This window comes from Bufo gargarizans, chromosome 11 (genome assembly GCF_014858855.1).
Source record: "Bufo gargarizans isolate SCDJY-AF-19 chromosome 11, ASM1485885v1, whole genome shotgun sequence".
In the NCBI taxonomy this organism is placed as follows: Eukaryota; Metazoa; Chordata; class Amphibia; order Anura; family Bufonidae; genus Bufo; species Bufo gargarizans.
Window position 1 is genome coordinate 94,713,957 of NC_058090.1, and position 22,488 is coordinate 94,736,444.

Sequence of the window (22,488 nt, forward strand, 5' to 3'; positions counted from 1 at the left end):
GCCGCCGGGGTCTTATGCAAGCAAAGTATTGTAAACTTAGTGTTGTAATAAACTACTTACTGGGAGACTCCAGCTAGTATTCCACAATCACTGGGCACTGGGCAGGCGGCAGCGTAACGTGACGTCGCTCCGTCACGCCGCACGCGCCTGCTCCTCCCACTTTATTAATGAAGCAGGCGGAGCAGGCGCGTGACGTCGGAGTGAGTGACGTTACGCAGCCAGCCGCTGGGACACGGAGCATGAGAGCAGTCTGAAGAAGATATCATTGCGGCTGTGCGGGACAGCCGGGGCTCAAGTGGCAGTGCAGGAGGCTGAGCACGGAGGTGTGATTAGGGTGTGCCCAGGCACACCCGGCACACCCCGTGCGCACGCCTATGCTGTCAGGACAGCTGAAAATGCAGACAGATCACAGACCCCCCGTACATCAGAGCGCAGCGAGGGCGCTGAACACACCAAACCTATGAATTAAGGTGACCTGAAGCACAACTGTCTGCTGCGTAATGTACTTTATTGAAGGCACTGTAATGACTAACCTTCCATGTAATAATTGCGTCTACCCACTGGGGGACAGCGGACAAACCCTGACTGGTCCCTCCTAGTAATGATACGAGGGACACTAACAGCTCAGTGATATGTGGTCCTGCCGCCACATCTGCTCCTCTCATGGCAGGGATTTCAGCTGGCCTTTTTCAGCAGGACAATGCTTACCCCATACACAAAAAGGGTTTCTCAGGAATGTCTCCTCCAGATTACAACACTTTCTTGGCTGCTTGGTCACCAGATTTATCACCAATCCAGCATTTATGGGACCAGCTGGAACGCCAGCTTCAGCAACCTACTAGTGTGCAGAATCTATAGACCCAGCTGTAACATCTGTGGGCAAATGTGCTGCAGGATACTATACAGAACCTGTATGCCTCCATGCCCAACCGTATCTCATCTTGTATCCATGCTAGAGGCGGTATCGCATCTTGTATCCAGGCTAGAGGCCGTACCTCATCTTGTATCCAGGCTAGAGGCCGTATCTCATCTTGTATCGAGACTAGAGGCTGTATCTCATCTTGTATCCGGGCTAGAGGCTGTATCTCATCTTGTATCCAGACTAGAGGCCGTATCTCATCTTGTATCAAGACTAGAGGCTGTATCTCATCTTGTATCCGGGCTAGAGGCCATATCTCATCTTGTATCCGGGCTAGAGGCCGTATCTAATCTTGTATCCAGGTTAGAGACCGTATCTCATCTTGTATCCAGGCTAGAGGCCGTATCTCATCTTGTATCCAGGCTAGAGGCCGTATCTCATCTTGTATCCAGGCTAGAGGCGGTATCTCATCTTGTATCCAGGCTAGAGGCCGTATCTCATCTTGTATCGAGACTAGAGGCCGTATCTCATCTTGTATCGAGACTAGAGGCTGTATCTCATCTTGTATCCAGGCCAAAGGCTGCATCTCATCTTGTATCCGGGCTAGAGGCCGTATCTCATCTTGTATTCATGCTAGAGGCCGTATCTCATCTTGTATTCATGCTAGAGGCCGTATCTCATCTTGTATCGAGACTAGAGGCCGTATCTCATCTTGTATCGAGACTAGAGGCCGTATCTCATCTTGTATCGAGACTAGAGGCCGTATCTCATCTTGTATTCATGCTAGAGGCCGTATCTCATCTTGTATCCAGGCTAAAGGCTGTATCTTATCTTGTATCCAGACTAGAGGCTGTATCTCCTCTTGTATGCAGGCTAAAGGCTGTATCTCATCTTGTATCCAGGCTAGAGGCCGTTTCTCTTTTTGTATCTAGGCTAGAGGCTGTATCTCATCTTGTATCCAGACTAGAGGATATATTACATCTTGTATCCATGCTAGAGGCTGTATCTCATCTTGTATGCAGGCTAAAGGCTGTATCTCATCTTGTATCCAGGCTAGAGGCCGTATCTTATCTTGTATCCAGGCTAGAGGCCGTATTTCATCTTGTATCAAAGCTAGAGACAATATCTCATCTTGTATCCAAGCTAGAGGACGTATCTCATCTTGTATCCAGGCTAGAGGCGGTATCTCATCTTGTATCCAGGCTAGAGGCGGTATCTCATCTTGTATCGAGACTAGAGGCCGTATCTCATCTTGTATCGAGACTAGAGGCTGTATCTCATCTTGTATCCAGGCCAAAGGCTGCATCTCATCTTGTATCCGGGCTAGAGGCCGTATCTCATCTTGTATTCATGCTAGAGGCCGTATCTCATCTTGTATTCATGCTAGAGGCCGTATCTCATCTTGTATTCATGCTAGAGGCCGTATCTCATCTTGTATCCAGGCTAGAGGCCGTATCTCATCTTGTATGCAGGCTAGAGGCCGTATCTCATCTTGTATCCAGGCTAGAGGCAGTATCTTATCTTGTATCCAGGCTAGAGGCCGTATCTCATCTTGTATCCAGGCTAGAGGCTGTATCTCATCGTGTATCCAGGCTAGAGGCTGTATCTCATCTTGTGTCCAGGCTAGAGACCGTATCTCATCTTGTATCCAGGCTAGAGGCCGTATCTCATCTTGTATCCAGGCTAGAGGCCGTATCTCATCTTGTGTCCAGGCTAGAGGCTGTATCTCATCTTGTATCCAGGCTAGAGGCCGCATCTCATCTTGTATCCAGACTAGAGGCCGTATCTCATCTTGTATCCAGGCCAGAGGCCGTATCTCATCTTGTATCCAGGCTAGAGGCCGTATCTCTTTTTGTATCTAGGCTAGAGGCCGTATCTCATCTTGTATCCAGGCTAGAGGCCGTTTCTCTTTTTGTATCTAGGCTAGAGGCTGTATCTCATCTTGTATGTGAGGGGGTGGGGTCACTTATGATGACATCACAGAATTATTTACTGATCGCAATTTTCCCCCCAATTTTTGCAGGGGAAACGAGAACTTGGACAGAAGGTTACTCATCGGCCGTATTAAATTGAGCTGAAATACCATCATTTTTGTTCAGTAAAGGAATTGATTTCATGACTTCTGCCCCCTCCAGAAAGCTGCGAGCCCCCTTGGTTCTAACCGGGCGAAGAGAATATTGTATTTCCTTTACCAGACACCTTGTCTACGAAGATCTCCTTGTGCTGGTGAAATATGGAGCTCTTTCCGGGACTGGACTATGGGAGGCGCAATGGCCCCTGGGGTTTCCATCATCTAGGGGTCTCCATCTGCCTCACTTTACCCCAGAATCAGCTGTGTCAGTATGGTGGGGCTTCTGATGGGTGTAAGTTGGTTGCTGATTTGGGTACTCTCTGGTGGGGTTTTAGGTGCTATAGGGCAGTATTACTGGAACATGTGATACTTTGTGGCACTGTTATTAGGCATTATATGGAAGTATTGTTTGTCATTTTTAGCATCATGTGGCACTGTATGGCAGCATTATTTAGCGACATGATTCTATGAGGCTGTGTTATATGGGGGTCAGATAAAGGTACGCCAAAACGCACGTTGGGGAGGTAGTGCCTACAGATAGGAGCCTTTACTGTGGTGTTTGGCTGTGCTCTGGTGGTTTTTGGCACGAGGACACGTGAGCAGCGGAGATTGTACTGCTTTATGTGCTGACATTATATTCATGTGGCATCGGTTCTGTGCTGCATGCTGTGACGTCATGATAATACCGTCCTTCATTATTACATTGCTTTTTCCTATATTTTTTGTGCTTATGCTAACCTGTGATGCCGCCCTTTCTCCTGCTACACCTCATCTTTTTAATTATGAGTGAGATATTGTTTAATATTTGTGATATGAATTAATAAAGTTATTTTTCTATGATATCATATGGCTCAATGTTCAGTAGGTGCTGCGTTACTCCTATGGTTTACTGGGTACATTTGCACATTTATTACAATTTAGGTATTATTTATACTTAAGAATGTACTGTTCACTGTATGTTTTTTTGGATTTTTTTTGTGGGATTGTATGGCACTGTGCACTGTATGGCAGCATTATTCCGTGACATGATCCTGTAAGGTACTGTGATGTGGATGGGTGTATCTGTGTTATCGGGGCACACTTGGCACTGTATTGCGCTGGTAGTGTCACCTGGCTATGTGTTCCACCGTATTATACTGTTATTTACATGGGTCTGGTTCTGTATGGTATTGTTACCAGAGTATTTATGGCACTTTTATTACTGTACTGTTGGGGGACTGCAGGTGGTCATGTGCCAGGGGTGGTGCCAATAAGGGTATTTATTAATTTAGCTACGCCTCTATGGCACTGCTGTTTGGATACATTTCTTTGTTTCATAGCACCATATAGGTCTGACTGGCACTGTGTGGCGGTTATAGGGACAGATTATAGTGGCATATTAGGGAATTTTTGCACTTGATTTCTGAACAGGTTCACGTGCAGCTCACCAAATACCAACCTACCCTTTAATTCTGAAAACAGAATGGCTGCCCTCGCTAAATCCTAATACTGGATAATACAAAATGGCTGCACTTGACACCCCGAAAGGGAGATTATAACCAGAAATTAGAAACGTTCCCCCTAAAATCAAAATGTTCTCCTTTCAGGGTATGCCCATTTCTATTTTTAGTGATATCTGTTCCTGGAAAAGATGGATGACCACCAGTATGGTGGTCCTGTGATGTCACAGGGGTTGTGACCCAGATTTTCTACAATCCGGAGGTAGTCATCCAGCTTTTCTAGAGCCCTGAACCACGACTGTGCTGGCCTGGCTCCCACAACCGGCATCTGCCTCCTCCTCCATAGCCACATTCTCATCCTCAACAGCTGCAGGGCACAGGGGCGCTCGCACTACCCCTCCTTCCTACCACATGTATCAGGTCAAGTGTTGCCACACTGTGTCGGAGCTGATCGTCCTGGACAATCAGGAGGTCAGGCAGTGGCAGCTCATCTGAAACGCTGAGTCGGAGGTGGAGGAGCAAGAGGACGAGGATGATGCCACTGGCCAGGACACCAATCTGTCTCAGTGGGGGGTGAAGCCAGAAAGAACTGGCTTCTTGGGCACAATGACTAGAATGGTGACCTGTATGCTCACTTGACAGGCGCTTCATTGACATCAAGCAGTCTGATGATTACTGGGTAGCCATGCTTTTAGAAGACCCTCCCTGTTGAAGCAAAATGGGGGAATATTTTTCTCCCTCTGAAAGGGAAGACAAATTACGTTATTACCAGGAAACACTGTGTACGCAGCTTTTACCGAGCAGACGCCTGCCGGCAGTGTGTCAGAGAAGGAGGCCTCTCTCCGCCCCGCGCAGAGTCACCCTCTTCCCGTTGCCACGAGCAGCAGAAGTTGAGTCTCTTCAACACTATTGGAAAGTTCTTTCATGTGCCACACCAAGCAGAGGCAAGAGACTCTGGCCTGTCTCTGGTGCAGACCATGTTCCCTGACTCCATGGGCCTATGGGCAGGCAAACTAGAACAGTGGCCCAAACTGGCCCAGTATGCTCTCTGTCTTCTTTCTTTCCCAGCCTGCAGTGTCATCTTGGAGAGGGTTTTTAGAAGTTGTCCTCAGCCAGTGTCCAAAACATAATTTTAGTCCAAATGAACCAAGTCTGGATATGGGAGAATTTTCACATTCCTCTGGCTAAGGGTGATTCATAGATCTGGCCTTGCTGGCGGTGCCCCCTTTTGCCACTGTGGCTGCCTGCCTGCCTGCCATTGTGTCACCCAGGGGCATTGCTAGGGTCTGAAAAGATCCGAGACCCAAGCCCAATTCTCAAAGTCACCCCTCCATTAGTGCCCCCCAGTTTTATTAATGCCTCCATTAGTGCCCCCCAGAATTAATAATTCCTGCATTAGTGCCCCCCAGTAATATTAATGCCTCCATTAGTGCCCCCCAGAATTAATAATTCCCACATTGGAGCCCCCACAGTAATATTGATGCCTCCATTAGTGCCCCCCAGAATTAATAATGCCCCCATAAGTTTCCCCAGTAATATTAATGCCACCATTAGTACCCCCCAGTAAGAATAATGCCCCTATTGGTGCCGTCCAGTATTATTAATGCCTCCATTAGTGCCCCCCAGAATTAATAATGCCCCCATAAGTTTCCCCAGTAATATTAATGCCACCATTAGTACCCCCCAGTAAGAATAATGCCCCTATTGGTGCCCTCCAGTATTATTAATGCCTCCATTAGTGCCCCCCAGAATTAATAATGCCCCCATAAGTTTCCCCTGTAATATTAATGCCACCATTAGTACCCCCCAGTAAGAATAATGCCCCCATTGGTGCCCTCCAGTATTATTAATGCCTCCATTATTGCCCCCCAGAATGAATAATTCCCGCATTAGAGCCCCCCAGTAATATGAGTGCCTCCAGTATTATTATTATTGCCGGTGTAAACCCTAGGGTACACTGTGGCTTGCACTATTTGTCCGTGACAGTACTCCACCATTTTGAGGAATAAGCGGTTCTTTATCCAGCTCCTTTTTCTGCTCCTCATACTTTTATATGGTGATGACGATAGGTATTCCTGTACTTTACAGTGGGGGGAGGTCTAAGTCTGCTTCTAGTATCCATCTTTTTCTGAAGTATTGTTGTCTCCTACACAGAGTATTTGGAAAAGGGGATACAGCCCAAGGTTCCTCTGGGTGCAGCTACCAGATGATGAATGACGTATACAAGTGTGGAGAATAATAAACCCTTCCTTGAAGATGCTGCATGTCGTCAGACCATCCAGGTCCTATCGGTTCCCAGTCCCAGAAGATACTGACTACTAAAGGCTGCCAATAAGACTTGTCACCCTGCTTTCCACAGTCCCTGAAGAGCATGTAAAGTGACATTGTGGTGAAGAGGACATCTTCTCCCTCACTTCTACTACTCTGCTCACCACAGCCGTTACTCCCATCTGTCCGCTACACCTGCAGGCTCAGTTCAGCCCACCATGCATGTGTTCTTGTTGGAGTCGGGGGGAATAGGCTGCTGCTCCATCACAGGTTAGGGGTGGTGAGATGATCCTTCCAAAGGGTTCACCTACTGTTTATTGCCGCTGGTAATAGACATTGGCCTTTTACCGCCTGTGATGAAGCCTGCTGTACGTGTATTCAGGGCTATCGTGCCTGTAATAAAGACAGCACTGATAGTGTGCTCCTGCTGTCCTTCTTATAGACAGCGCAGTATATGGTCATAACCTTGGGGTACTAGGCTAATGGGTCTTCTCCTCTTTCTTCTGTTGCTGGTACATGTCATCATTCACCTCCTCGGACTTGCTAGTACTGAGCTGCGTGGTGGCTCAGTGGTCAGCACAGGTGTCTTTCAGTTGTGAGGCTCCCTGGTTCAAATCCACCCAATGCTGTTATCTGATGGAGGTTCTGTGTTCTCCTGAAAGATGCAGCTTAGTGGTAAGAGATGAATGGAAGTATTCTTTGTGCTATGCAAATACAATTAATGGTGGTCTCCCTGAGTGGAGACCACCATGCAATACAACTAATATATATTTTTTAAAAGTACAAAAATGTTTTTTTTAACTACACACCCAGTATTCACCACTTACAGTCAAACATGGCACTTTCTTCATACAGAAATCTGTCCCACAAACAATTCTTTTTCTCACCTACAAGCAACATACTCATAACACAATCTCTCTACTCATCATCAACACTCACACACACAGTGTCCACCACTCATCATCACCCTTGCTGGGATTTGAACCAAGGACCTCACCAGTCTAAGACAGCAGTACTCACCACTGAGCCACCATGCTGCCCAACGCAAGCACCTACTAGGAGGTGGGCAATGACATGACTGAGCATTTTTCATGTTTCCAACACCCCCATAGGGTTTAAAAAAAAATGGCTTTGTGTGTTAGGTAACATGGTGGCTTGGTGGCTTACACTTGGATCCTGCAGAACTGGGGTTGTTGGTTCAAATCCAGTTTATTTTTGCTCAGCACCATATTACACAGTCACCACTCACAATCAAGTGTAGGGAAGACACACAATTGTGACCTGTGATCAGATTTGAACCAAGGATCCCAGCATTAGCCAGTCACCAGCGCTAACTACTGAGCCACAATGCTGCCACACACCAACAAACACTATGAGGTGGGTGATAAAATGACCTGGAAATGACATTCTCTCAGCCCATAGTGTTTGCTGGTGTCGGGCAGCATCGTGGCCCATTGGTTAATACTGGTGTCTTGCAGCAGTGGAATCCTTCTTTCACATTTGGCCGAGGGTGACATCTTTATGGAGGTTGCGTTTCCTTCTGCACACCAAAGATTGAGAATGGTGACAATGCATGTAAGGAGCCGTGTAATATGTCGCTGCTATGTAGGCAAGTAACATAAATTGAGGTCCCCTAGAGAAGACCAATAAATGTTACTTTAGAAGATAAACTGAGCTGCTAAAGTAATATTTGTCAGTCTCCCTCCACAGCATCATAAGTCCCTGCCCCATTGGAGATCACTCCATATCCTCAACACTAACTGAACTGCATATTGTTGGAGGAAAGCCATAAAGAACATATAAATGTTCTAGAGATATTGGTTGGATTCAAACCCAGGACCACAATACTCCAAGACAGCACTGCCAGCTGCTGAGCCACCGATCCATGAACAAGTGCCACAAGACTCCAGTGTGTTATTTTTGCTGTAATATTTCTATTACCTCATAGTGCTTTCATGGACGGCTAAGAGGTTAGCACTGGCTTCTTGCAGCAGTGGGGTCTTTGGTCCAAGAGTGACCTCTGTATGGAGATTGTATGTTCTAACTGGGTTTCCTCCCGCATTTCTAGGATAATGATGCCTGAGGGTTGGACTGGCCATAGACACTACAGGGACCAGCTGAGCTCTCCTCACTGATACTGGCTAGGTAAATACTACTGGGGACACTATAGAGAGTCATTATTAGTGGAAGTCCAGGCAGCATGGAAAAATAGGGCTGTGGCCTACATCTCACCTCCTAAGCCCCCTGCTCCTTATCTTAATTGGAGGAGGACAAAAGGTGGTAGCTATTGATGGCCACCACAGAGGGACAGCTTCTGGGGAGTTATTCTGTGCTGTACTATGGCCCCATCTACTTGTTTTGACCCACTTTAAGTTCCCCGCCTGCCCCTGAGCTGTGTAATATGTTGCTGATATGTTGAGTAACATAAATTGAGGTCTCCCTAGAGGAGACTGATGTACATTACTTAAAGTAACATGCGTCGGTCACCTCCCTTCTATAATGGCCCCATCGGAGCTCACCACCTAGACCAGGGGTCAGCAACCTCCGGCACTCCAGTTGTTGTAAAACTACAACTCCCAGCATGCTTCATTCACTTCTATAGGCGTTCTGAGAACAGCCAAGCAAGTGTGCATGCTGGGAGTCATAGTTTCACCACAGCTGGAGTGCTGAAGGTTGCTGATCCCTGACCCCTCTAAATTAACCTAGCTGCTTGTTTTTGGAGGAAACCCACAGAAAACATATAAACTCCCAGCAGATATTGCTCATGGTTGGATTCAAACCCAGAGCTCCAAGACAGCAGTGCTAATGTCTGAGCCACGGTGCAGCTCAATACTAGCAGTGGTGACACGAACAGCAACGGGAGCATCCAATTCTTTATTTTGAAGTTCCTTCTTATTGATGTACAATCCTTCACAGACTTTTTAGACGATGAGATGTCTATGTAGTTGTTTCTCAACATTCCTAAGCCTAGCACCCCCTAGTCAAATACATCACCCAAGTACTTGTGTGTTGAGCTCCAATGAGGACAGGGAGGGATGGTCATCTTTATAAGGTGCCGTGGAGTAGATTTTGCCGCTATGTGAATGGAAGGTTCCCTTGAAATGGGTGGACAGACCCTCGCTGGACTGCAACCAGGAGCCCTCTGGCCAGAACTGGGAAAGATCCAGGAGTGCGGTTTGGATGGATCTATTAGCCACAATTTTTTTATTTTTTTTAGTGGTTGGAAAGAGAATGATTTTTCTTATATTTTTCACTCTTACTAGCATACACAAAATAACCTCTAAAGAAGTAACTGAGACATACAGGGCTGGCGTCACACTGGTCAGCCTCCCAGTAGCGCTACGTCTTTACCAGCGAGTAGACTGTTCCCAGCCTGCATGGACATCACAAGCACAGAAGCGCTGTACACTAAGACCATACACACACGAGTACTAATGCCCGATCCCTGGGACCTTCATTTGTCCTTGTTCCTGGTGGGTGACTTTCCTACAGTATATCTGCGGTGCGTCCTTCTCCAAAATAAGACACTGTCTTCAAAGACAGACAAGAGAAGATACAAAATCTCTTTACTCTTGTCCTTGTCTCCTCGCTATACGTAAGCTCCACTTAGAATCAGGTAGTTTATTACATTTACTTCCTTATTAGTTTCAATAATAGAATATCAGCTCCACCTGGTGGAGGACTGGATTACTGCAGGCTCCACCACCTACTCAGAGGAGTAGTAATCATTCAGAACTGACTACATCTAGATCCCTTCCTATAAGGCTACTTTCACACTGGCGTTTTGGCTTTCTGTTTGTGAGATCTGTTCAGGGCTGTCACAGGCGGTCCACATTGGATCAGTTTTGCCCTAATGCATTCTGAATGGAAAAGGATCCGCTCAGAATGCATCAGTTTGCCTCCGTTGCATCTCCATTCCGCTTTGGAGGCGGGTTTTGGTGTCCGTCTGACTATGTGGACTTGCATTGTGTGTCAGAACGGATCCGTTTGCCTCCGCATCGTCAGGCGGACACCAAAACGCTGCACACAATATGGTGCAATAGAAAACGGATCCATCCTCCATTGACTTTCAATGGTGTTCAAGACGGATCCGTCTTGGCTATAGAAGACATAATACAAACGGATCCGTCTGTGCAGATACCACACCAAACGCGAGTGTGAAAGTAGCCTAATTCTTCAATGCAGTGAAGACTCCAGTTGTCACATTGAAAGAGCTCTGTTGTCACTGATGCACAGTGCAGTTGATGCGCTTTTGACTCTCTAGCATACACCCTGTGCATGGTTCTGCAGGAGCTTTCAGAGCTCGACTTGGATCACTGACCTTGTTACATTCTTGTACATAGGGGCAGTATTATAGTAGTTATATTCTTGTACATAGGAGCAGTATTATAGTAGTTATATTCCTGTATATAGGAACAGTATTATAGTAGTTATATTCTTGTACATAGGAGCAGTATTATAGTAGTTATATTCTTGTACATAGAAGCAGTATTATAGTAGTTATATTCTTGTACATAGGAGCAGTATTATAGTAGTTATATTCTTGTACATAGGAGGCAGTATTATAGTAGTTATATTCTTGTACATAGGAGCAGTATTATAGTAGTTATATTCTTGTACATAGGAGCAGTATTATAGTAGTTATATTCTTGTACATAGGAGCAGTATTATAGCAGTTATATTCCTGTACATAGGAGCAGTATTATAGCAGTTATATTCCTGCACATAGGAGCAGTATTATAGCAGTTATATTCCTGCACATAGGAGGCAGTATTATAGTAGTTATATTCTTGTACATAGGAGGCAGTATTATAGTAGTTATATTCTTGTACATAGGGGGCAGTATTATAGTAGGTATATTCTTGTACATAGGAGCAGTATTATAGTAGTTATATTCTTGTACATAGGAGGCAGTATTATAGTAGTTATATTCTTGTACATAGGAGCAGTATTATAGTAGTTATATTCTTGTACATAGGAGCAGTATTATAGTAGTTATATTCCTGTACATAGGAGCAGTATTATAGTAGTTATATTCCTGTACATAGGAGCAGTATTATAGTAGTTATATTCTTGTACATAGGAGCAGTATTATAGTAGTTATATTCTTGTACATAGGAGGCAGTATTATAGTAGTTATATTCTTGTACATAGGAGCAGTATTATAGTAGTTATATTCTTGTACATAGGAGCAGTATTATAGTAGTTACATTCTTGTACAAAGGAGGCAGCATTATAGTAGTTACATTCTTGTACAAAGGAGGCAGCATTATAGTAGTTATATTCTTGTACCTAGGAGGCAGTATTATAGTAGTTATATTCTTGTAGATAGGAGGCAGTATTATAGTAGTTATATTCTTGTAGATAGGAGGCAGTATTATAGTAGTTATATTCTTGTAGATAGGAGGCAGCATTATAGTAGTTTTATTCTTGTACATAGGAGCAGCATTATAGTAGTTATATCCTTGTACATAGGAGCAGCATTATAGTAGTTATATCCTTGTACATAGGACCAGTATTATAGTAGTTATATCCTTGTACATAGGAGCAGTATTATAGTAGTTATATTCTTGTACATAGGAGCAGTATTATAGTAGTTATATTCTTGTACATAGGAGCAGTATTATAGCAGTTATATTCCTGTACATAGGAGCAGTATTATAGCAGTTATATTCCTGCACATAGGAGGCAGTATTATAGTAGTTATATTCTTGTACATAGGAGGCAGTATTATAGTAGTTATATTCTTGTACATAGGGGGCAGTATTATAGTAGGTATATTCTTGTACATAGGAGCAGTATTATAGTAGTTATATTCTTGTACATAGGAGCAGTATTATAGTAGTTATATTCTTGCACATAGGAGCAGTATTATAGTAGTTATATTCTTGTATATAGGAGGCAGTATTATAGTAGTTATATTCTTGTACATAGGAGACAGTATTATAGTGGTTATATTCTTGTACATAGGAGACAGTATTATAGTAGTTATGCCTCTTAATTAATTTGGTACATCTTACGCCAGCACACTTTTTTACTAAGACTTGCATAGGAAACGCCAGGCTTAGTAAATCTGGCCCATACTGTGGCAAAGCCTGAAAGGGGTTTGCCAGGCTCCTGATCTTGATTACCTATCAGATTTCTGAAGACAGGTCATGAATATCAGGAGCCTGGCAAACCCCTTTAAAGGGATATTTTTATCTTAAAGTTGATCGAGCATTTCAGATACACTCATGTGGCTGACAGCTATCTCTCCCGACCTTCCCCATGTAAATGTTCCCTCATTAGATTAAATGTCGGGGAAAGCTGCCAATGTGGATGGGACTGACCCTCTAATGTAGGGTGTGCACCACGTCAGGTCCATGTAGTGCAGACTGAGAGGTCACTCCCTTTATCTAGTACCTGGAATTGATAGCTGATGTCAGGACACCAAACACACAAATGAAGGTGACGTGAAGCACAACTGTCTGCTGCGTAATATACTTTATTGAAGGCACTTTAACTAATGACCAACTTTCCATGTAATGATCCTGTCTACCCACTGGGGGGCAGTGGACAATTCCAGACAAGAAAAAAAACGATGAAATTCTGCAAAACGGTAAAACCTTTGTTTAATGATTTTTATTGCAATCCATTGTAAGTGGCGCCGCTGCTCCAACACAAGAGGTTGTTATTAAAGCTTTTGTCGAGAAAAAAAAAAAGGGGAAGGAGTCAAACACGTCATGATGACAACCTTGCGCTGCCACATTGTGCTCTACAGTTAGAAAGGTTTGTGCAAATACTGCTAAGTTTCAGCGCGTTCCGGCCGTCTCTGCCGATTGTGTCGTCACGTCAGAAGAGAACAGGATCCTAAATATATATACTTCTATAAATACAACTTTTACAAGTTAGGACAATGTGCAAACAGAAACCAGTGTGATCCTCGCCATCTTCCCGTAAAAACGTCTGTACACTTACACTGGAAGATTTGCATATTTCAACATTCAAAATGCAACATTGCATTAACAAAAAACAAACCCAAAATGTCATCTAGAACGTTAGTACATAGCTGGATACCATGTAAAAAGAGAAAAAATACTGTGAAATGAATCCTCCGCCCTCTAAGAGGAGGAGGCGGCCATTTTGTAGACAGAAACTAGCACATATATGGGGACATGTAGGGCGTGTCCTCTCACTCCTCAGTCTGCATTTCTGCAAACGTTACATAACTACTTGATGGAGGTTGGGGGTAGATACAAAAAAATTGGGCTAAAAATTTCCAGATTTCGAAATAGAAAAAGAAGGAGGCTCTATTTGCATCTTTTGGCTACAGGGCTGAGGAATACTTCAGGGGTACACACCCAACATATCCCTCTATATAGGCAGGCAGTGGGATACGTCGGCCATTGGTAAAATATATATAATTTTTATTTTTTATTTTTTTAAACTGTGCCCATCTGCATAGATTACACATTTCTAGAAAGCCAATAATACCAAGGGCCCGTGGGCACCATCACCATGTATCCCTGAAGCTCTCTCAGACACATGCCAAACATTTCCCTCCCAAAAAATTGATGTGAACTGAGTCTACAAGTGACGTTTTGGTCTACGAAATGGCGGTGACACACAGGTAAAGCATAGTTAGTTAGAATCAGTAAATGTACTGAAGAAAGTGCCTTTTAAAGGTTACAAACTTTGAATTCAGCAGAAAACAAACATTCAAAGCATTGCCAAAAATAACCATTTACGCCGCAGTCGTATTTACAGCGCGTTTCCAAAATGACGAGAGATGTAAAGGTGTCTTAGGGTGGGAACAATGAGCTGAGATGAAGAAACGCGTCACACTGAAGGCATTTCAGGGATGGAGACATCGAAACGTTTGACGCTTCTTTCCATCCTCCTCCCACAGGTCACTCCTAAAACTACCAAATATAAAAAATATATATTTCTATATAGAACATTAGTTGTATTTTATAGAATATTTTTATATCTGCTGGAACAGAAGTAGTGAGGAAACGGTAGGGCTGGGGGGGGGGTTACAACTGTGACATATTTATGTCAAATGTGACATATAAAATGAATGTAATTTACTGGAAATTCCGCTGTATTTAGGGGGTCCTAGTGAAGGAGGGTGCATCGCACATGCGCAGCCGCCCTCCATTTATTTCTATGTGGCCGCCGAAAATAGCCAAGCGCTGGCTCGGCTATTTCCATCAGCCCCATAGAAGTGAATGGAAGTGGTGGCCGCGCACCCATTCATCTCTACGGGGATTCCAAAAATAGCTCTGCCCATAGGAATGATTGGTGGCCACTACTTTGCTGGCTTCACACCTAGCAGATAATAGGGGATATGCCCCAATTGTCTGAGATGGGGGGAAAAAAAAAAAAGAAAAGTTGACCACTCAGCCCATCACTGGCCGCAGGGCTGCCCACCTCAGTCATAGTCGTTGGCTGAGCGGTCACATTTCCGTTTGGAAAGGAACCACCAAGCACTGGAACAAGTGCAGAGGGGGATTCCCGATTATCAGTATTTTTATTTTTTAAGCTTTTTTTTATTTTATTTTGCGGACCATACAGTCCCTAATAGCGTTCAACTCTTCCTAGAGTTAATGAATATTTAAAAATCAAAGCAAACATTTGGGGGTTGTCATAGCAACTAGTGAGCTAGCAGCTGACACGTGTAGTGCGTTTGAGTAAATGGAAGCTGTGATCCCAGTAGCTATAGCGTGCCACACCTACAATCCAGTTTTGCCCTGGTTTATCATTACCGCCCCTCGGAGGTTTTCTTCGTTTTATTAGACTTAAGAAAACATTTAATGTGGTCATTTTGTTGCCTAGAAGGAGGGCGGCCATGTCTTGTAACCAATTAGGAAAAAGCAAAAAATAAATCAAGACTGCAAAGCAATGACCATGCAGTAACCGTGATGGATTTATTGTAGAAGCCCCCCCCCCCCCCCCCTCAATTATCAATAGGGAGGGGTTAACGCTTTCCAAACCACAATCGGGAATGGCAGTCAACTTAAAGAAACGGAGGGGAAATCGCATTAAGTGCTGAGGAGGCAAAGTTGTTAAATTCACTTAGAAAATTACCAAATTTGCATGTTTTTTTGTGTAATTTAGGAACTAACATGGCGCTTTCCTTGTCCCCTAGAACGTGTACATAAAACACTTGAAGTCTGTAGAAACATATTGCATCCGCCCAGTGCTGCCCCCTGCAGTCCTGGGTATGTGGTGTCCCTCAGAGCCTGTGTATTAACGCCAGTTTTTCTCGCTCTTTCCGCTTCAGTTCCGCTTTGTAACAACACGAACAGTAGTTGCCCGTTTCAGGACGTCCATAAAAATTGCAGTCCGTCTGCTTACACTTGGTCTGCTGGACGTTGTAGTGTGTCCGCACTTTGCCGCTGTCAGAGGTCACCGCTCTGGACAGGGAAGTGGGGTCTGAGTATTCCTGGTAGCCATTGCTGTGAACAACGCACACAGTCTGGTCGCCCTCTGCAGGGTAGTCCGGGGGAAGTTCTGACTCTGAGGGAGAAAGCCGGCCCAGGTGTGGCGGGCTGGACTGGTACGGATGAGGGCGCGTCTGCATGCAGTGCCGGGGAAGCGTAGCATAGGAGGGCAGATTATTGCAAGAGCCACCTGCTACCTGCCGCCTACTGTCCTGGTAGCTGTGCGGGTGGGAACCGTCTGACAAATTGACAATGGAAGGTCTGGGGATGGTGAACCCCCCAGAATAACTGGAAGGTAACGCGCCTTTAGCATAGTCCATCCCATAATTACTAGTCACTTGGGAATATGTAGGAAGTGAGAGCAGATCATCGGCTTTGGGTTGCCCCGTGTCTTGCTCTAGTCTCTTTGCCGTGCCGCAGTTCATGAGCGCCTTTTTCTCAGCCTCCCTCTGCTTCTGCTCGGCTTTGAACCTCTCCTCGGCATCCGCCAGATACCTCTGGATCATTTGCTTCTGGTAAGGCTGGCGGTCACTAGTTTTCAGGAGGCAGGCGAAGATAAACTTGCGTTCCCCTTGCATGGCCGCCCGCAAGATGCTCAGACTCAGTTTGACATCATGACTATATTTGTAAGGATCACCCTGGGCCTTGTCAGTCGCTGACTTGGTGGTGGACTTCTCAGAAGATGTGGAGATGTCACCTTGTGAGGAATCCTCTTTGCTGCCTTTTCGGCCCTTCAAGGAGCCCCTCTTTTTCTTCTCCAGCGTGTCCCCTTGTCCGTTGCTCATTCCAGATTTCCCGCTCTTGCTGTGCATTAAGCCACCCATGTTTTTCTTCAGTTTACTGCCCAAGGTCTTCCCAAAGCTGCCCAGCTTGTTGGCCACAGAGTCTGCTCGCTTCTTCTCTTTCTCCTTGTCCTTCTCCTTTTTTGACTTCTCTTTCTCCTTGTCTTTTTCCTTCCCGGTTTTGCTGCCTCCATTGCTTGCCGAGCTGCTGCAAACAGACTCTTTGTCAGACTCTCCGGACTCTGCGGCAGACCTGGCATCATCGCCAGCGGATGCGGTTGGGGACTCTGGCTGGGCGAGGGGAGCCTGTTAATAAACAAGAAGATATCAGAACTTGGGAGTAATTCAAAGACCTCCTCTATAATATGTGTGAGAGCTGAGGCCTAACGGACATCACGTCCTTTTGTAGTCTATTTCTACCCCGACAACCTGGTTATCAATGATGTGGAGAAGGTGGTGATGACCCCGGGGAGAAATGACACCTGACTGCCTGTTTTGCAGGACTCCCTGTAGTGAAAAGTGTGGGCACTGTCCTTTTCAATACAGCGGTATGTCAAAAAGACAGTCTATTATCTATCGGCCATGTTTGGTGTACACGTCTGGATCCTTTCTGGTATATACAGTGAATGTGCACCACATGCGCAGTGTGAACAGAGCCTAATCTGTCATTCTTCTTACAAGACAGAAATGACAATATCCCTTTAATGGCGTCTTTAAGCACTCGTCACTCACCTGCATCTCGCACGGCAGTGAAAGCCAGGTGACCGTCATGTAGTTGTGTAGCAAGTTTAACTTGGCTTCCAATGATAACGTGACACTAGAAGAGAGAGGACACCATTTTACATACACTATGGATGTAGCAGAACTGGAAGGCACTGTGAGGACACGGGTCAGTGTTATCTCGTGACAAAAGCCACCGAAGACGTCAAACATCAACACTTTCTTGCCATTGTTTACTTAATGTGTTAACCATTCCTTTTAGCTCTGCAACATAAAGCAGCACCAAACCGGTAAGTTCAGGGCCAGAGTTACTAGCCGGCACTTGTCTATGGGCTCTCCTACTAGAAGAGTGCTGACAGAGGCTGCCACGGGCACACCGCACCTCTCAGCTCCTCCGCCCGCTACAGGCAGCAGCGGGTGCATTATAGGAGGCTGCCGGATGGGAGTACAGAGCAGCAACCCCCAACATGCACAGTGGCTCTACTCCTTTCAGACTCCATCCCACAGAAGTGAATGAAGCATGCTGGGAGTTGCTGACTCCTGGTATATTGAGAGGCACTGCTATGAGAAGAGACAAGCAGCACAGCTAACACTGGAGGGAGAGGCGCTAACGCTGTAAACTACTGTAGGGACACGGTGGACAATGCAGTGATCAAACCAGCCACAAGAGGGCAGCAAAACCAGAGACAGATACATCTCCAGTAATGATCGGTATGCAAGCACTTAAAGGAGGCTCCCGCCACAACCACACAGCACATGGAGATCTCACCTATTACACAGTGCCTACATGTATAATATAACTCCCATACGAGCAGAGCCGTGTATGGTCCCTACCACAGTATCACATGCAGGCGACGGGAGCTCGCCATTACAACCAGCCTATATGCGTGAAATAGCCGTGTTCAGCAGCAGCAGGAGGAGGAATGAAGATCAGATTACACCCCGCACGCAGGAGCAGCTAATGAAACATTTATAGGCACAGGAGATAAGGTGACATAATGGAGCGTAAGGAGAGGACGGTGTGTCCTGACCACAGGCACAACGTAACGGACAGATATCTGCATTCCTCCAATCTCCCTCCCCCGGGCACATGACCAGGAACATTACCAGTAAACGTGAAGAACATGGCTATTTAAAGGGCACTTCCCCCTGATTTCCATTTTTTCAAGAAGTCTATTCAACCATATTTTTATTCCTGGGAAAATAAATGAAGCTAGTATAGGACAGGCTGCATGAGGGCCACAAAACAGTGAGGGAGAGACAACCCCAGCTGCAGCAGGACTATCCCTTTAAGAAACTTGTCCACAGGGATGTAAATAAACTATAGAAGACTCTGAGCAACATTTTGGTTTTGCTGATCTGCGGGCCTCATACACAAGGGCACATACGGGGCCGTACGCTGCTCTATGTATACTCTTCTAGGGAGAGTACCTCCATACACATGGCATCTGTACTCCTCCACACGAACTCAGGTTAATACGAAGGTGCACATACCTGGCCAGGCGGACATTATCCGTGTCGTTCTTGCCCCATTCCCAGTCTTTTCCTGGATCGACCGCAAAGTGCACCGGTAGTAACTTGTGCTGAGAGTCCGTCAGGGGGATGAAGGGTGCTGTGTGCAAGGACAGGAGGGGAAGACATGGGTCACAAATTCACAATCTAAGGCTAGGTCTGCTCTTAAAGGCAATGTCTTCTGGATTTACTAATGGACAGTTACAGATAGAGGGGATATTACTACTGTGATCGGTGCAGGTCTACCAAAACCTGGAAGAGAAGATGCATTTCAGGTAGGTCAGCCACAAGATACAACCCAAAGCCTGAGGCTGCACTACTGAAAGATCCTGATGTCCTTTTCTGATGTGATGGAGATCTTATGGATTCCAGTCACCAAATAAATACAACTCTCTACATGTCTCCCGGCTCTAGTTATGTGTGGGGTCACAATACCGATACCAAGTGGAGTATCAAACTCTCCATACCAAACCAGTACTCAAAACAATCCACAAATATATAAATTCCTTCTATAAAATGTCTCGTGTCCTGTGCCCTCCTGTATATAATAGTGTCTCGTGTCCTGTGCCCTCCTGTATATAATAGTGTCTCGTGTCCTGTGCCCTCCTGTATATAATAGTGTCTCGTGTCCTGTGCCCTCCTGTATATAAAATAGTGTCTCGTGTCCTGTGCCCTCCTGTATATAAAATAGTGTCTCGTGTCCTGTGCCCTCCTGTATATAAAATAGTGTCTCGTGTCCTGTGCCCTCCTGTATATAAAATAGTGTCTCGTGTCCTGTGCCCTCCTGTATATAAAATAGTGTCTCGTGTCCTGTGCCCTCCTGTATATAATAGTGTCTCGTGTCCTGTGCCCTCCTGTATATAATAGTGTCTCGTGTCCTGTGCCCTCCTGTATGTAATAGTGTCTCGTGTCCTGTGCCCTCCTGTATATAATAGTGTCTCGTGCCCTGTGCCCTCCTGTATATAATAGTGTCTCGTGCCCTGTGCCCTCCTGTATATAATAGTGTCTCGTGCCCTCCTGTATATAATAGTGTCTCGTGCCCTGTGCCCTCCTGTATATAATAGTGTCTCGTGCCCTGTGCCCTCCTGTATATAATAGTGTCTCGTGCCCTGTGCCCTCCTGTATATAATAGTGTCTCGTGCTCTGTGCCCTCCTGTATATAATAGTGTCTCGTGCCCTCCTGTATATAATAGTGTCTCGTGCCCTGTGCCCTCCTGTATATAATAGTGTCTCGTGCCCTGTGCCCTCCTGTATATAATAGTGTCTCGTGCCCTGTGCCCTCCTGTATATAATAGTGTCTCGTGCCCTGTGCCCTCCTGTATATAATAGTGTCTCGTGCCCTGTGCCCTCCTGTATATAATAGTGTCTCGTGCCCTGTGCCCTCCTGTATATAATAGTGTCTCGTGCCCTGTGCCCTCCTGTATATAATAGTGTCTCGTGTTCTGTGCCCCCTGTATATAATAGTGTCTCGTGTTCTGTGCCCCCTGTATATAATAGTGTCTCGTGTTCTGTGCCCCCTGTATATTATAGTGTCTCGTGTTCTGTGCCCCCTGTATATTATAGTGTCTCGTGTTCTGTGCCCCCTGTATATTATAGTGTCTCGTGTTCTGTGCCCCCTGTATATAGTGCCTCGTGTTCTATACCCCCTTGTATATAGTGCCTCGTGTCCTGTGCCCTCCTGTATATAGTGCCTCGTGTTCTATACCCCCCCTGTATATAGTGCCTCGTGTTCTATACCCCCCTGTATATAGTGCCTCATGATCTGTGCCCCCTGTATATAGTGTCACGTGTCCTGTGCCTCCTATATACAGCACAAACACATGGTATAACACTCCCTTGTCTCCAGCCCCACAATGTCATGCAGTGATGCAGACCTGGTCTCTTCTGGCAGAGCGTTGCATCACCCAAATTACAGAAAAGTGCTGAATGGCAGGAAAGTAATGGTTCCCTTGTCCTGTCAGTCCTGCCAGGTAAATCAACTCAGTCACTGGGTGGCCGGGAGAAGAGGACTGAAACCCAGGTGACTACCAGTAGAGCTGGCAACTGGGAACGTGAGAAGCGCTGGGTAGTGCTCCCCTGCGACTGCGAAGCTTAGTAGTGAAATACTGACAATGTCAGTACTGAACCGGTAGATGCGGCGTACTATCAAAATTGTACCAATATTTGAGGCATCGTGCAACCGTACTCTGCATGAGGTCCCTATGACAGATATATTGGGCAGACTAGATGGGCCAAATGGTTCTTATCTGCCGACACATTCTATGTTTCTATGTGTCTGAGTGACCAGATCTCGGTGTAGAAGCAAGGTAGTACAAAATGGTTTTCACATTCTTAAAGGGTGACTGTCATATTTCTATTTGCTAGTTTATTACAGCTAGGCATGTATACCTGAGTTAGTCTGTCAATGATTGTCAAAAGATCTGTATTTACCCTATAACAGCAGCTTTCATTAATGTCCTCTGTCTCTTTGCACTGTTCCCTTAAAAGACTGTTTGCTATGGCTTGTCTGTCTTCCCTTTAGTGTAAACAGAAGACGGTGGGGCGGTCCTTAACACTGCATGCCTGCATTAGGCTTCAGAGTGAGGAGGCGTGTCTCTCAGTAATCCAATCTGATTGGCTGGCATGGATTTGCTGGCTACAGCAAGTGTGTATGTGAAGTGAGGGAAAGCAGTTTTGGCCTCAGAGAACTGGCAGAGAAGCCATCTTGAGAAGGTCCTCATATTGTAAATGTTTAACCACTTCAGCCCCGCTAGGTGAAACCCCCTTCATGACCAGGCCACTTTTTACACTTCGGCACTACACTCCTTTCACCGTTTATCGCTCGGTCATGCAACTTACCACCCAAATGAATTTTACCTCCTTTTCTTCTCACTAATGGAGCTTTCATTTGGTGGTATTTTATTGCTGCTGACATTTTTACTTTTTTTGTTATTAATCAAAATGTAACGATTTTTTTGCAAAAAAATGACATTTTTCACTTTCAGCTGTGAAATTTTGCAAAAAAAAACGACATCCATATATAAATTTTTCGCTAAATTTATAGTTCTACATGTCTTTGATAAAAAAAAAATGTTTGGGCAAAAAAAAAATGGTTTGGGTAAAAGTTATAGCATTTACAAACTATGGTACAAAAATGTGAATTTCCGCTTTTTGAAACGGCTCTGATTTTCTGAGCACCTGTCATGTTTCCTGAGGTTCTACAATGCCCAAACAGTAGAAAAACCCCACAAATGACCCCATTTCGGAAAGTAGACACCCTAAGGTATTCGCTGATGGGCATAGTGAGTTCATAGAACTTTTTATTTTTTGTCACAAGTTAGCGGAAAATGATGATGATTTTTATTTTTTTATTTTTTTCTTACAAAGTCTCATATTCCACTAACTTGCGACAAAAAATAAAAAATTCTAGGAA

The 22,488-nt window shown here is 45.1% G+C and overlaps 1 protein-coding gene and 1 long non-coding RNA gene across 7 annotated transcripts in view; one reads left to right on the forward strand and one right to left on the reverse strand.

Moving 5' to 3' along the window:
* Positions 1–7,126, forward strand: part of LOC122922173 — a 50,543-nt gene extending 43,417 nt beyond the window's left edge. For all 5 annotated transcript variants that reach the window (XR_006387101.1, XR_006387103.1, XR_006387100.1 and 2 more), the window contains one exon: positions 6,524–7,126. This is a non-coding gene — a long non-coding RNA (uncharacterized LOC122922173). The remainder of the gene's footprint in view (positions 1–6,523) is intronic.
* A 5,979-nt stretch (positions 7,127–13,105) lies between these two features.
* The window catches only part of OTUD7B (OTU deubiquitinase 7B), a 45,849-nt gene continuing 36,466 nt past the window's right edge, over positions 13,106–22,488 (reverse strand). For both annotated transcript variants that reach the window (XM_044271657.1, XM_044271658.1), the window contains exons 9-11: positions 19,059–19,176; positions 17,577–17,661; positions 13,106–17,150 (exon numbers count right to left, since the gene is read on the reverse strand). In XM_044271657.1, the coding sequence (XP_044127592.1) occupies positions 15,855–17,150; positions 17,577–17,661; positions 19,059–19,176 (1,499 nt within the window). In that variant the 3' untranslated portion in view covers positions 13,106–15,854. The remainder of the gene's footprint in view (positions 17,151–17,576; positions 17,662–19,058; positions 19,177–22,488) is intronic.